The sequence below is a fragment of the Microtus oregoni genome, unplaced genomic scaffold, assembly GCF_018167655.1.
Source record: "Microtus oregoni isolate MIOR12 unplaced genomic scaffold, Mior012 000002F_ref0000024, whole genome shotgun sequence".
Taxonomy (NCBI): domain Eukaryota; kingdom Metazoa; phylum Chordata; class Mammalia; order Rodentia; family Cricetidae; genus Microtus; species Microtus oregoni.
The window spans coordinates 65,493,359-65,509,079 of record NW_024543061.1 but is presented as its reverse complement, the minus strand read 5'-3'; the positions used below and the strand labels follow the sequence as shown (position 1 = coordinate 65,509,079).

At 47.0% G+C, this 15,721-nt stretch overlaps 1 protein-coding gene across 1 annotated transcript in view; it reads right to left on the bottom strand.

Moving 5' to 3' along the window:
• Positions 1–15,721, bottom strand: part of Ano2 (anoctamin 2) — a 332,789-nt gene that overhangs the window by 210,807 nt on the left and 106,261 nt on the right. Inside the window, exon 11 of the mRNA XM_041635458.1 lies at positions 9,493–9,557. Within this exon, the coding sequence (XP_041491392.1) occupies positions 9,493–9,557 (65 nt within the window). The remainder of the gene's footprint in view (positions 1–9,492; positions 9,558–15,721) is intronic.

The window sequence follows — 15,721 nt, the reverse complement described above, 5'->3', positions numbered from 1 at the left end:
GTACCCTAGATTAGAAGACAATTGTTCTAATCACTCGAGGCAGGTACATGCTTATCTTGTCTGTCACTTAACCCTCAGCCCATGAAATGCTGCCTGACAGAGACAGCTCTCAATAAAGATACTGGATTGAACTGAACAGAACCACATGTTCTCTCAGGGCTCTGTCCCATGACACTGGGTCTTCTTCCCAGCTGGGCAGTGAACGGTCTGAGTGTGGGGTCTAGCCTTCCTCACTTCTGTCCCATAGAGATGCTCCTGATGTTACTCTCTGGTTGCTGGATCACTAGTGGTCTTGACTTACTCGCTTGAGAAACCAAGCCCTCAGAGACGGGCCACTTCATCCAAATAGGACACTGTCTCCCAGGACCGGATTGGTGGACAGTGTATCCCCAGGACTGAAGTGGTGGACGGTGTATCCCACTGAGGGTGGAACAAACGTAAGAAGGTCAGACCCACAGCATGAGAAGGCTGCCCAAGGCAGTAGGTGGAACCTTCAGAAAGTTCAATATCTCAAGCAAGGCAGAGAGACAGCCTTTGTCTATGGCTTATTGTGTCTCTCTGTGAGCAGCTTGACTTCCGGGCCCAGAGTTGAAGGCTGCACAGGCTATCAGTCCAACAGATTGCCATCATTTTGTTGTAAGTGCTGTTGTGCCTACCATTCTCGAATCTTAAATGCTAAGTGAACAGTGCAAATTCCAGCCCTCTCTCCCCTTCTGCTCTTTGTGACTACAGCCAGCTGACCACAGATCTGGTGGCTGAAACAGCTAAGGCAACCATTCAGAGCCCAAGAGCTTCAGGATGCCCTTCTCCAGGCTGGGTGACTAAGACTGAGCCCCACAGCACTCTCTGATCTGCGCCAGTGATTGCCAGTGACAGACAACCTTCCCTGGCAGCCAGCCAACTGTCAACATTTGTGAATACACTTATATAGTCTCAAGAAGTTACTAGGGGACAACAGTCTCCTAAGCAAGAAGCATGAAGTTTTTTTTCTTATATACTATTTGCCTTTGGGGGTCTGTGACTTTCAGACTCACAAAATGCTGTGGTTTTCCATTTCTAGAACAGAGGCAAGTGTCTGTGCAGAAGGCCTGGGTGTGCTGGGCTAATTAAATTTAGCTATCTTGCGATTGTTGTTGTAACGTGTGTTCTGCCTGTGTTATTCAATGTGTTAAGATGGTTTCTGTTGATGTTGGTTACATACCCATGTGGTGTGGGTGGAGAACTTCACTCCGGGGAATATCATTAACAGAAGCAGAGAGCTCAGGGGTTCCAGAGACTCACAGCAAAACAGCAGCTCCCGGGATCAAACAGTCGGGCCGTGTCCGTGGTAACACACCTTGATGCCAATCCCCTCATTTCTCCCCGGGCTAGATCAGTCCCTCAGATCTAGCTGAGGTCCCTCCCTGACTCCCACAAACAGAATTACAGTTGCCTTCACATGGCCCAGGGGTCTTTGAGGACGGTGATGCAACTCTTAGGGGGGAAACGCCTGCATGCCGAGGAAGACCGACCCAAGATTCCCCAGGAGAGAGAGGAAGTGATGAAAGGAACCTGCACAGAACCTTCCTATCCTTACCTGGAAGCTAGGAGAACAGTGAACCCTGAAATCTGCCGTTGACAGCTAACAACCTGACCACATAGAGGCAGTCAAAATAAAAGATGGTAAAACATGGACATGAACAATGAACAACCAAAAGCGTGGCCCCTGAGCTGGCACATTATCCTTACTGAGCTCAAAAAGGAATATGTACAAAGACAACCCCTCTTGTAGCAGAGCTGGACTTCAGTCAACACGCCGTTGTAAGGAGATCACACCATGGTTTTCCCAAGGAGATTGACAGCTGAAGGGACTGACATGAGGTAGCTGGGGACCCAGGTAGCCTAACATCAGCCGGACGGGGCTCAGCAGCACTTCCCACCACAGGGGACAATGGAAAACGGCTCCATTGCAGTCTGCTTTCTCTCCCTTCCTCCACGGAGAACTAGCTGGTTCCGGTTTGGACCCTTTCAGAGGGAAACACTGCTGCAGGTCTGGTGGCTGACCCACAGGCGCTGGAGCTAGGGGTCTGATGTTCTCAGCTTCTGTGTAAAACCTCAGCCCAAGACTTCTGAGGACAGAGTAGAGTCCCTTGCCTTACAGTAGCTGTTCATAGATGGCGGCTTCTGTTTTAGAGCAAACTCTGATCCTGCCACTCATGTGGTTCAGATGCTGGGTTCTAAGGTACCAACAGGCTACTTACATTTCCCACTTGTTATTGTTCTTTATGGAGGAAAGAAAGCTCAGGTACACGAAAGCGGATAAAGAGACGGTGGCTCATTTCAAATACATAAAGGTTTGACTTACATGGTAAGAATGGGTTAGCTTTCTGTCACTGTGGCAAATGTGCTGAGAGAGTCAACTTCAAAAGAAGAAAGGTTAGTTCTGGCTCATGGTTTCCAAGGTTTCGGTCCGTGATTGACTGGTTCTACCATTCTAGGGTCTGTGAAGCACTGTACACCATTAAAGAGATGCATGGCAAAGGAAACGGTTCACCTCATAGCAGCCAGGAATCAGAGGAACGGGAAGGGACCAGGACCCCAATATCTCCTTCAAGGTCATGTCTTTTGGGAGGCAACCCATCTTCTCTTGGGGTAATGACATAACTGTCCCAAGTTAGGCACTAAGGTAGCTCTTAATGATATTCTTTTGATATCACTACGGCTTGATATCTAACTAACTGCATTTTGCATTATGAAATGGGCATGAGCCTTTGGGAAACAGGAATGGGATACTGTGATGCGGAACTACACTGCCAAAGCCTGTATGGCTATTGGGAATTGGTGAGACCTGTGGGAAGATGTGTCATTCCAACTAGGAAGAAGTTAGGTCATAGGGGCAATAAAGTTTGAAGGGAACATTGGGACTCCAGGCCTTTCCAAACTGTTTCTCAGTCACCACGGGTAAACAGGCCTCCTCTGCCACATGCTCCCTCCGTGATATACACACACAAGCTCACATTAAGTCCAAGGGCACCAAGCAACCATGGAGAGGAAGTTGTGAAACTGTGAGATGGCCAACTTTTGTACTGTAAAGTTGACTCTCCCGGGTATTTTGTCATAGTGACGGAAAGCCGACTAACAGGAGGGTGTTCTTATTCTATGCTGGAAGCAGAACCAGAACCAAAAGAGGGGATGTTACAGAGTACTGGTTTCTCTTCACAGACTTTCTAGTGCCTAGAAACCTCCAGCAGAGAAACAAGCTTCCTGAGGCTAGGTGCTCCCTGTTAGGAAGAGAAGGCAAAGGAGCAGCCACCTTCACCGCCTTCACCGTGCCATTTGCTAGATGCCACTGCAAACAGAATTTTTCATTCCTTCCTCCTAGGGCCAAACACTAAAGTGTTTGATCTGTGAGCATTACACCACCTCTATGATGTCATGATTTGTCCAGGGATTCCAGTGCACACAAAGGCCAAGGAGGCCCAAAAATAGTCTGCCACATTCGGTCCAGATACTATCATCTAGTTCCCCCAAGAAACAAGATAAGACACGAATTCCAAGGACAAGGAACTGGTGATTCAGAAAGTTCCTTCTCCATCTCTGCCCACGGAATTCTGGTTCCAAGTGGGAAATGTAAGTAGCCTGTTGGTACCTTAGAACCCAGCATCTGAACCACATGACTGGCAGGATCAGAGTTTGCTCTAAAACAGAAGCCGCCATCTATGAACAGCTACTGTAAGGCAAGGGACTCTACTCTGTCCTCAGAAGCCTTGGGCTGCGGTTTTACACAGAAGCTGAGAACATCAGACCCCTAGCTCCTGTGCCTGTGGGTCAGCCACCAGACCTGCAGCAGTGTTTCCCTCTGAAAGGGTCCAAACCGGAACCAGCTAGTTCTCCGTGGAGGAAAGGAGAGAAAGCAGACTGCAATGGAGCCGTTTTCATGATTGAAGTTAGTCAACACCCTGATACACCAGACAGACCAATACGTGTGGTCAGGACCCTTCTCATCTTTGGCTGTGTTACTGCACCCAGCAGCTGCTCCGTTTCCTCTGCCTCCTCCTTTCTCACACCCTCAGTAGTGAGGGTCTGTTTAATTTTATCCAGAATCATCAAGCACAACGTCCTCCTAGGTGCAAGGTGTTTCCCAGTTAAATGCAACTTCCGATGCTCAGACCCAGCAAGGGCCATGGTGCTTGCTGCTACCCTCCCTAGCCTTCTCTTCTGGAATTAGTCTTTCATTCCTCCCAACCCTGGGCTTCCTGCTAACTCACGGGACTGAGAGAGAGACAAGAGACAGGTAGACACAGAATCTTAGGAAATGAGGTCTGTAGGGCAATGTGGTGAGCTGCCCATCCCCCATCAAGAGTAATAATGGACCCAGTTTTCTGTTAGTGAGATTTTCAGCCATACTTTCAAGCTAAACAATGTATCGACAGTACAGGCTTGTCGTAAAGATACATCCTTCAACACGAGTCCTTCAGAAACCAGGGCCCACCTCTTTCAGGACGTCTTCCCCTACTCAGCTAGGGACACGTACCCTCCCCGTGCTACTCCATGCTACTAAGTATATTTGCTATTATGGTCTTGACATGCCTCACTCCATACCATTTTGCACATCCATCTCCTTATATAATGGAAAGATCCTGAAAGCCATGGACTTTCCTTTAATCATTATCCCTTCCCGTAAGGCTGAGCAAAGACGCTCGTCCATTCCAAGTATCAGCAAATGTGTATTGCATTAAGATGAATGACCTTTCTAAAACTCAGACAAGATTTAAGGAGAGGACAGTGGGGCTCAGGAAATAATTAATCGTGAGTTAGCAACATTTTTCTCTGTATTTTCTCTTCCAAACCAGCTGTGGCTTTCCCCAACATGGCTTTCCCTGCCAGGAAACTTTAATCCCAGCACTCGGGAGGCAGAGGCAGGCGGATGTCTGTGAGTTCGAGACCAGCCTGGTCTACACAGCTAGTTCCAGGACAGGCTCCAAAGCCACAGAGAAACCCTGTCTCGAAAAACCAAAAAAAAAAAAAAAAAAGAAAAAAAAGAAAAAGAAGGTGGCTAGTCATCCTGGAGGGAAATTATTATTATTATTATTATTATTATTATATTGTGTGTGCATGGTGGAGATTGGGGGTATCACATTATACATGTGGAGGTCAGAGGACAACTTTTGTAAAACTGATTTTCTCCTTCTACCTTTCCATGAGTTCCAGGGGCTGAACTTGGGTTCCCAGGCTTGCACAGCAGGCCTCTTTATCTGCTGATCCATCCTGCCAGCCTCTCTGGGAGGTATTTGAATGGGTTGCATTTCAGAGAGGGAAACTGAGGCACAGACATGTAGAATGAGAGATCAGATTGCATAGTCTGCTGTGGGAAGCCTCTCAGAATAGAAGACAAGAACAATGACTGGAAGTAAGAGGAAATCCAATTCCTGGGAGTCAAGGTTTCTGCCAGGACACAACACTAGAGCTGGGGTTTGCAAATTGGGGACTATGAAGCAAGATGGGGACTATGGCTACCCAAAGTCTCTAGATAGTGTTCCCCCAAGGACATTATGTGGAGATCGCTGTGGAAACCATTCCATATCTCAGGGCTTCAATCCTGACCCTGATTTTAGCTGCAGGAAGCCTCACCCATGAGGACATTGTCACTGGAGGTAGGGAAGAAGAAGAGCTGTTTTCTCTGCAGACTTCAGGAGGGGACATAGCTGCTGGGCATACTGAATGTTCTTTTCATTGGCCCCTCCATGAGCAGCCCTCCTCAAAGCCAACAGGTTGCATTCTCTGAGCCTAGTACTTCCAGAACCTTCTTTTCCTCATGTTGTCAAAGCTAGGCAATTGCGCACGTGCTCACTCTCACACACACACACACACACACACACACACACATACACACATGTGCACATCTACAAATGAGACATCAGTTTCAGCAAAGTACAGAACAGAATCTAATTCAGAAGGTATTTAAAGGCTGATGCCTTGCCTGAGACATATCAAAATATCAAGATGAAGAAAACCGACCAATAAGCACACATCAGTTCCTGTAAAAACATAAGTCTTGGCTTTGATTGGCTCAGACCTGTTCAAATACAAAAGGCCTCAGGTCTCCCAATCACCCTAGAAAATGAAGGTTGCCTCCCTGCTAAGTCAGCACAGCTTGCCCCCAGAGCAGTGAAGGTAGAAACCACTCCTCTATAAAGATCGTCTTACTGCTAAGGGAGCACGGGAGCCATTTGCTCCACCTCAGGCTTCACTCCTCTATAGTCTTGGTCATGAACTATTTCTGCTAAGTCACAATGGCAGCTAGTTCAAAACTCCCAGCAAGACTCTCTGGGTTGGGTTGCATCCATACACCTGAGTCCCTGCCAGATCTCTGCCTAGGAAACATTCCAAAAAAATTCTTGCAAGTGTGCACATTCATGCAAGGCCTTCAGGCCCCAAGGATTCCAGGACAAATGTAGGATCCAGCAGGGAGAGCCTTGGTGGACTGGAGAGACCATCTATGGTTTCATAGTGTAGCCTGCTGGGCACCGGTGATGGACAGTTCATAGAGAAAGAGTAAAGGGTACCCATATAAGAATGGGCATGTTGTCTCTCCTCTATGATATTCAGTTCCTTTAAGGGACTCACAAGCCTCAAGATTAGACTTCAAGACCTTTGATGGTAAAAGATAACTACTTCTGAATCTTTCAACAGGCAGCACAAATACACATTTAAGCGTTCTAGAATGTGCCAAGCCAGTGTATAAATTGTCATTCATCTTTCAAGCCAGGCTCCATGACTGCAGCTTCTTCATGAGGCATGAAGAGACACCCCACAGTAGTAAACATCAACTACACAAAACAACCCCAGCATGGAACCCATGATAGCTCCAGGTGGGGAATCGCTAACTTAGTCTCTGGGTGCCCAGTGGGTCTTTGCAAATGGTAGCAGAAGAGATGAAATACAAGAAGCAGGAGAGAGAACTCATGCTAAAGAGGTATCTTCAAGATTAGCAAATGGGGAAGCTGGGTGTGGTGGTGCATGTCTTTAGTCTCAGAAGTCAGGAGGCAGAGGCAGGTGGATCTCTGAGTTCGAGACCAGCGTGGTCTACAGAGAGAGTTCCAGGATAGCCAGGGATACATATCGAATCCTGGTCTTAAAAAACCAAAACAGAAGAAGGTGAAGGAGAAAAATAACAGATTAACAGGGATAATGGAAGTCCTGGGCCCTTATATTTGTAAAGAGGCAGAATAGGCCTTTGAGAATCAGATAAACTAAGACTCATTTGAGACAATGGTGTGGAGTGGAGGGTCCACTGTGGAACTCCCTTGGGGGAAAGGACTGTTTCCCTATGTCCCACCTTAGTTTTCTCTTTACAAGCTCTCCAAGTATCTGCCTGTGGCCCCTAAAGAGCCTGCCCTTCCGTCTCCTGGACACCTTCCCTGATGCCAGCCTGATGTGGGATTCCCCTCTGTATGCTGGCAATACCATTGTTTAATAAAGAAACTGCTTTGGACCTATAACAGGGCAGAACAGAACTGGGGGGGGGGGAACTAAACTGAACACTGGGAGAAAAGAGGTGGAGTCAGGGAAAAAGCCATGTAGCCCCACCAGAGACAGGTGCCAGAACTTTATCTGTTAAGCCACAGCCTCATGGTGATACACAGATTAATGGAGATGGATTAAATTAATATGTATGAGCTAGCCAATAAGAAGCCAAGCAGTGTTTTAAATAATATAGTTTCTGTGTGATTATTTTGGGTCTGAGCTGCCGGGCAGCCAGGAAACAAACGAGGGACCTCCTACTACACCAGCCCTTCTCTTTCCACCATGTCCTTGAGATATGATGTCACAGGTCACCCGGTAGGCAATTGCCTGCCCACTCTCCCACACACATACTTCACAGTGTTTATCTAACCTTCTCAGCAACTCCAGACCCAGCCCCCCCCCCCACTTTCCCACCAAGGCTGCCTGCCTTGAGGACAGCCTCCAGCTCTGCTCCAGTTCCCTAGGCCCAGTCTAGACAGAGCTGAGTTCTCCAAATCTGCCAGCCCAGGAACAGGGCTTGGCCCCAAAGGTAATTCTTCTCCTGCGCATGAGGTCATTTTGGTAGCCAAACCTCAGTACATTTTGGAGTCATTTCCCACTTAACTAGCAGGCCAGTCACCTGAAGTCTCTGGGGGAAAGCCAGGGCTTTCTGGAAGAGAGAAGTTTTGTTTTTGACTCATACTTTTCAAAACAAATGGATAGTTAGACAAAACAGGCGACAGAGGTGGGTGGCCTCTTGAGATGCCAAGAGAAGATCAAAGCCCACTCGAATGGAAGAAGCAGACTTGGTGTGGCCCCAGGAACAGTCTAGGTGGCCCATGCTATGAAAAGGCAGCCAAGAAGCAGAGCTTCTGGGTGATGAGCCTCGGTCATAGTCTCCCCCCCAGTCCTGCTCCCAGGCCAGAGCTTTTCAGTTAATAATTCATCTGGAAGGAACACCTGCTCTCCCAGTTCCTTGGGAGGCCTCAGGCATGGCGGCGCAAGGAGGTGAACCTGCCCAAACTCTGACCCCATGATGCTTTCTTTTTCCTCACGCTGTGGAATTCTTCCCATGGACTGAATCCTTTTGGTGGGTGCCCTTTCCCCAAACCAGAGCAGTGGACCAGGAATGCTCTTTGTGTTTGCAACCTTGATAATTAGATCATTAAAACCAACACAAGGGCACATGTGGTAGGGAGGCCATTATGTCGGCCTGTAAGCTGCAGGCTTCCATCTTTTCCAAAGGATTGCACCTATCAAGTTAGCTCATATATCCCTCAGTTCAACCTCTCAGAATCTTGAAAGCCAAGGAGGAAAAAAAAGTCTCAAAGAAACAGGAACATTTGATCCTCCAGTGCCGCCTCCTGATATTCTATCCCTGAAGAAGACTGATAGTATACACAAAGTTTCTAGACTCTAGAAATCTAGAATCTAGACTCTTTAACCATTTTAAGCTAGTCAGACCTACTGCATCCTAGCAAGTTCTTTAAAGGAGCTTTCATTGATGGTTTACAGAAGCTTGGGACACTTTCAAGACACCAAATGAGGAGAGGGATTCCAGGACCAAGGCTTTCTATAAGTTAGAAAGCTGTGGATAGTCCTCGCCCATCCATTTCTCCCTTGTGGGATCTGTCATATCTTTCCTCCCCCAAAACAGCCTTGTAGCCACTTGGGTACCACCCAAGGTTCTATTCCATCCCAGTCCTTTCCTTGAAAAAGAACAAGACCATTCTCTTTTATTCCCGAAGAGAAGGCAGGGAAATTGAGAGTGTGGTGCTCACCTAATGATGGAAGTCTTAGAACATCAACCTGCATCATCTTCTTCCCCTTCCATTCCCCAGCATATCCCTGCATACTTCCTCAACCACAAGATACAGAGCAAGGGCAAACCACCTAGGAAGAGCAGGCCTCTCTGTGCAAACAGCAGACTGCCAGAAGCCAAGAGAGTTGACATTGCATTGGTTAGGATTTGCATCTTAACCCCAAAATGTCCCCTCCCACACTCACCTGATGAGGTCAATGGGTTGAAATTTATAAAACACTCCATAGCGAGCCCATTCCTGATACAGCAGCTAAGCAAGAAAGATAGGAAGACAGATTAGCGGTGAAGTGGTCAACAGTTCATCTAGTTTTGTTCAATGTAAAGTCAAAATGTTATCCCCAAGGCCCAGCTTCTAGAAGTCTCATGAGATGCCCATATAAGTATATCCAAAGGCAGGAGGCTACAGGAACTACCTTCGCCTTCTCCGAATAATAGAGATTACCAACACACAGTTAGAAATACTCAGGTACCTATAAGCATCACCTTTATCACCAGTGTGGCCTGGCCTAACATGAGCCCTGACACTCATTGCTCATCCCCTTAACAAGTATTCCCTGAATGTCTCCTGTATTTCAGGCACTGTCCAGACCCCAGATGCTACAGTAAACCCATTAAAATCACTGTTGCCATGGCTCTTGTATTTGATGTAGGCAGACAACTATAAATATATAAGATTTATAAATGTTGTTAAAATAAGTCAAGATATGAATAATATAATGTGGGGTAGGGGTTGGATGCTGTTTTAGGTGGGATAGCTAGGGAATGCCCCTCTGAAGAGGAGGTAACATCTAAGCTTAGACCAGAAAGAAATGTGGAGGACATGCACTCTCCCTGTGCAGGGTCCCTGAGGTGAGTATCTATGGAATAGCCTAGAACACCAGAGGAGGATATGTGACTGGGACAGAGTAAACACCAGGAGACAGAAAGGGGGTGACCATTGTAGAAGGTACCAGATGTGGTGCTAAAATCTGTGGTGAAAGCTCTGGATTTTGAAGGAAAACCCCAGAAGACTTGCTGCTGAGGAGAGGAACAAGCTAACTTCGATTGCAGAAGGTTCATTCTGGCTATTATGTGGAGAAAAAACTGAAGAGCGGGGAAACAGGGAGGCTACAGTTGGGATGGTCCAGGGGAGAGATGATGCTAGCTGGGCTAGTCCAGGGGAGGGATGATAGCTATACTCATGGGTGATGAGAGACAGGCGGTTTTGCTCATTGACTTGTGACTGAATGAGATGGGTGGCGGTGGAGGTGAGAGCTTGGTCTGAGCACTTGAGCAGCCATGATGCATTTGCTGACATGGAGGACAGTAGAGAGAACAGGGCTATAGAGGCAGAACCAAGGATGTGTTTATTTGAGAAGCTTTTGGGGTATCCTCGTGGATGTTGAATAAGCAGCCAGGTATAGAAGCTGAGTGCAAAGGCCAGTCCAGGCTGGAGAAGCAAATTTGTTAGTTATTAAAAAAGAGATGTGACACAAAGTCATCACATCCTCAAAGAATGAAAAGTAAGTACAGACCTGGACACTATCAAGGTTAAAGGACCAGGGGATGGTGAACAGACCCACACACTACCAGGCTTAAAGGACCAGGGGATGGTGAACAGACCCACACACTACCAGGCTTAAAGGACCAGGGGATGGTGAACAGACCCACACACTATCAGGCTTAAAGGACCAGGGGATGAAGAAGGAGCAGCGAAGAATCTGAAGGATTGGGCAGTGGTGAGGAAAAGGAGTTCAGTGTGTCGCTTAGAGAAGACAGTTTCCACAAAGAAACCAGCACGCTAGGTGGCACGCTGCTAACGGGTCAGATGAGACCGGAAAAGTAGCCACTGAAGTCTCTAACTTGGAGATCACTAATTACCTTCACCTGAGAGATTTCAAGCTGGAAGGAGGAGCCAGACTGAACAGATCGCCCACTTTGTGAGGAGATGCTACACGAAATACCTCAGGCCACCTCACCACTGGGCTGTAGGTAGCAGCAGCTCTGGCAAAAACAAGCCACATCTCCCAACACTTCAGGTTCAGACCCGTGGCTAATAAGCTTTACCAGTCACCTACCAGTAAATCTAGTCATTTAGTAATGGGCTAACATAGACAGCCATGCTGGCAGATACTGGTGATAATCAAACAATAAGTCTAGAACGGTCTGACAAAACCACCTCTGTTTTACTATAATTTTTATACCTTACACATCACACAGAATTCCCAAGAAAACCTTCCAAAGAGGGACCTGCACTCCAAGGAGCCTTAGCCTGTGAAGCACCAGCTTGGCAACAAGCCTCTTACCTCCGATCCTTTAAAGACCTGACACTAAAGTTGGAATCAGAACTAGCATTCCCACTTCAAGGCCATAGATTTTTATTGCCATAACATCTCCCAGAAACTGTAAAACACAACCAGAAACCAAATAGTCTGACAAAACAAAACACACTCACAGTTACTGTTTAAAAATGTGTGTGTTGGGGGAAGGAGGGGTCAGACACAAAGGGGCCCATCAATGATGCATGAAAGCAGAGGGAGAGGTCTCCCAAGCCCTGATACTGCCCATTCCAGGGTGGTGGCCTCAGAATTTACTCCTGTTATTGTTAATGCATTTCCTCCTCTCCCTCTAAGAGGGTTTCTACTGCCCTGAGCTCCCAAGAGCAAAGGTTGGGCTCTCAGCACCTTGTTGCTACAGAGATGTCACTTATGTCCCCAAAGGAGGCTAGCTTGCGTCAGAAGGGAGGATGAATTGAGCTCCCTTAGGAAGATAACTGGGATGTCAAGGTCTGTCTCCTAGGCTCTGATCTTCAGAGCAGATTCTTACCTAAGTCATGAGTCCTGCTCAAATCGGAGCCCAAGAACACAGTTTTGCTACTTGTCCCAAAGCAAAAACTAAAACTGCTCCAAGAAGCCAGCATGACTCCAGTCAGAGACCACAGAGACAGGTCAGAAGCTGCACTTCTGCTGGGATTCGGGTCCTGGGATCAGACACTTTCAAAGTGCACAATTTAAGGAAGTATCTTCTATGCACAGGTGGTTACACTGACAGAACCAAGAAGCTGCCTGAGCATGAAATAAGGACATGGGTCAAGCACCACCAGAGCATCATAGCGACTGCAGGTACCCTGGCTACTCACATATACTTCAATCACCCGCATGAGAGACAAGAAAGGAGAAGATTGTCACAGACCCCCTCCCCCAAGGATGTTCATTCACATACAGAGAAGTTATCCATGATAAACTGCGGGTCCCAAGGACCCCAAGGGAGACACACGCCCTGTTGTCTCAGCCCCATGAAGGAGTATGCTATTAGTGAAGGGCACGTGGAGATCCATGGTAACTGGTATCAGTTTCTCTAAACATACAGAGCCTAGAACCTTCCAACGTAGCTCTTAATCTATTTTCTCACTTTCTTTTCTACACCAGGTTCTCTCTCCACCAGCTGGTCAAATCTGCACATAAGCCAGAGGCTGCAGTTCCTCATTAACAGAGGGGACCTTCTGCCATATTCTCAGATGGGATTCAGGCACAAGTGTCTGACCCCAAGCCTTTGTGACAGGAACAGCCACCTCTAGGGACTGGCCCTTCTGAGATCAAAACTCATAAACAGCACATTCGGTTCCCCCAACCCAAGGGGCTACACACTGGACAGGGGGCCTATAGGGTAACCATTTCATAAGACTAAAAAAGAAGTCAGAGTTTACAACCTTTTGCATTGCTCCAGAATGGCAATGTATTGGGATTCGTGGTCTACTCTGAAGTTGCATGTTCCTTGGTGATCAACTAGATGCAACCCAAACAGGCAGAAAGTCACTAGCCGCAGAAACCTCAGAAACAATCATGGGACAGAATCCAGCCCAAAGAGAGGAGAGTAGGTTCCAGCAACAGAGTCTCGGTGACCTACTGGAACTATCTGGAAAACTATCTGAGCCTCAACTGCTCCTCCACTCGCCTGCAAGTTGAACATCCTGGCAGTTCATTCTCAAGGGGATGTCCCCAAACCAAAGTGCCATCCTGTATGGACACTTTCAAAGAGCAGAGCGTGCACTCTTCACACCACTTCGAGTGGTTCGTTCTCCAACTCTCTGCTAGAGAACAGGGCTACTTGAAAAGGCAAAAAAACCAGATGCAAGGGTTTCCAAAACACTGGAGAAAATCACGTTCCCGCATTGCACCTAGGGTCCTTTCCTCCTCAAAGGTGGGGGCCACAGGGAAGCCAGGAAGTCCTCAAAAGATGGTCGCAGCGGCTTGTCTGGGATCCTCTGGGAAAAGAGAAGTCTCTGATAAATGTGAAAAGAAGCAGCGGCTGGAAGCCAGAGAGATCTGTGCAGGCCCAGACTGCTCCCTCTTCCTGCTACCCTGGCTTCTAGGAAGGCAGGAAACCCCTGTACTCTAGAGGCAAGAAATCTCCACTTAATTGCCCTCCAGGAAGGGGAGAGGGAGACTGCCAGGCACTACCTGGGGCTGAGTCATCTCAGCAGCAAAGCTGCAGGCTGCAAGCTGGAGAAGGGAGTTCTGCGCTCTCCAGGGCCTCTAGGGTCCCCTGTAGTCAGCCTGACAGGAGCTGAGCCTTAGGGAGATCACAGGAACGGGGAAGAATTGCAAGGAAAGTGTGGGTGAAGGAAAGCATCCTGGGCAGGGTGGCCTTCTTGGGATGCAGTTTCAAACCATCCTCAAAGACCTACAGAGAAGCCATCCCACCCCCCAAAACACCCCAGGCTGGTCTATATCCTCCAGCTCAAAGGGGGCAAAACCTTCTTAACCTGGCCAAGATCCTCCTTACAGCCATATCAGAGAACAATTACTTGAATTTCACAAAATCAAGGGAATCCTTGGGTGTATAAGGAGAACCACATTTGTTCTTCCCAAAGACACAGCTTCTTAAACAGTGGGTCATGACCCCATGTGGAGCCGCCTAATCAAATGTGATGATCTCAAAAAAAAAAAAAAAAGAACAACAATGGCAAATGATGGAGGAAAGTCATTGGTTAAAAAAATAAAGAAACTGCTTGGCTGGCCCTCATAGGTTAGAACATAGGTGGGTGGAGTAAGCAGAACAGAAGGCTGGGAGGAAGAGGAAGTGAGCTCAGACTTGACAGCTCTCCTCTCAGGGGCAAACGCCTCTGAGAGACGCCATGCCCCGCTCCCAGGCAGACACACGCGATGAAGCTCTGACCCAGGATGGACGTAGGCGATGGGCGTAGGCTAGAATCTTCCCGGTAAGACGGGTGCTCACAGATTATTAGAGATGGGTTGATCGGTATATCAGAATTAGCCAGTAAGGGCTAGAGCTAAAGGGCCAAGCAGTGTTTAAATGAATACAATTTGTGTGTTGTTATTTCGGGGCATAAGCTAGCAGGTGGCTGGGGTGCTGGGGACGCAGCACAGCCGCTCATATTACTACAGGCAAAGGAGGTAAAGGAGGTAAAAGTGTAAAAGACTCCAAACACAGCAATACACCAAAACTCAACTGTGTAAGGAATCTGCAGTGTTTCTGAAGGTGTGCACTAGTGTTGCATAGCATCGTGTCGCCTTGATTCTGAGCCGCACATGTGTCCTGCAGCATGCATGCCTTGGTACCATACGCCACCAACAACACTGCCTGAAACCCTCAGCTCGTTTGACACTACTGCATGTTATGAACTGCAGAGTTTTGCTGTACACAGGGGTTCTGCTCCTTCAGAAGCAGAACAGTTCTGTTATAAAAAATTAAGACAGTATTTTCCCATCATTCATCACTCACTCAATATCAAATTGGCATATTTTTGGAATGTGTCTTGTTAGAAAGTTTGGTTTTAAAATTTGCTGTTTGAGTTGCTGACTTTAATTTAAAAAAAAAATCATGAAACTGGAATTTTGGTTTGGGATTAGGATAGAATTTCCAACAATTTTGGAGACAATCTTAAACATACGTCTCCTGTTTTGCACACATATTTCCACATAATGGCATTCTCAGGACTGGCAATTATAGAGTCAGTGTGTTAATACACTCTGAAACATGGTGAGGATGGTCTATGTATCAATACTCACCCAACACTTAACTTTTTCTGTAAAAATAAGTAGAAGCTTCCATCCTGTTAGCAAACAAATGTGCTTTCTGTCTTTAATAAATAGGGAATTTTTTCGCTATGAGCCAAGCTCCATGTGCCTTGGTCTCCAGCCATCTTTGCCTGAGAAGCATCTTAGTTCCTGACAGTTAACTTCTGGTAACAGACAACTACTAGTTTTCTAAATTTCGAACACCGAGTTTTGAGGTGTGGGAAAGCAATTTTTCTCTCACATTATTTCTGAAAATGACAAAAGTAATCTCATTAGATAGGTTTTCAAATGCGTTAGTGAGGCGAGCTATGCACCAGCTTCTGAGGTTCTTCTGAATTGTGCAATGTAAAACAGAGAACTGGTTGAAAACAAGCTTATGATTTATTAGGAATAA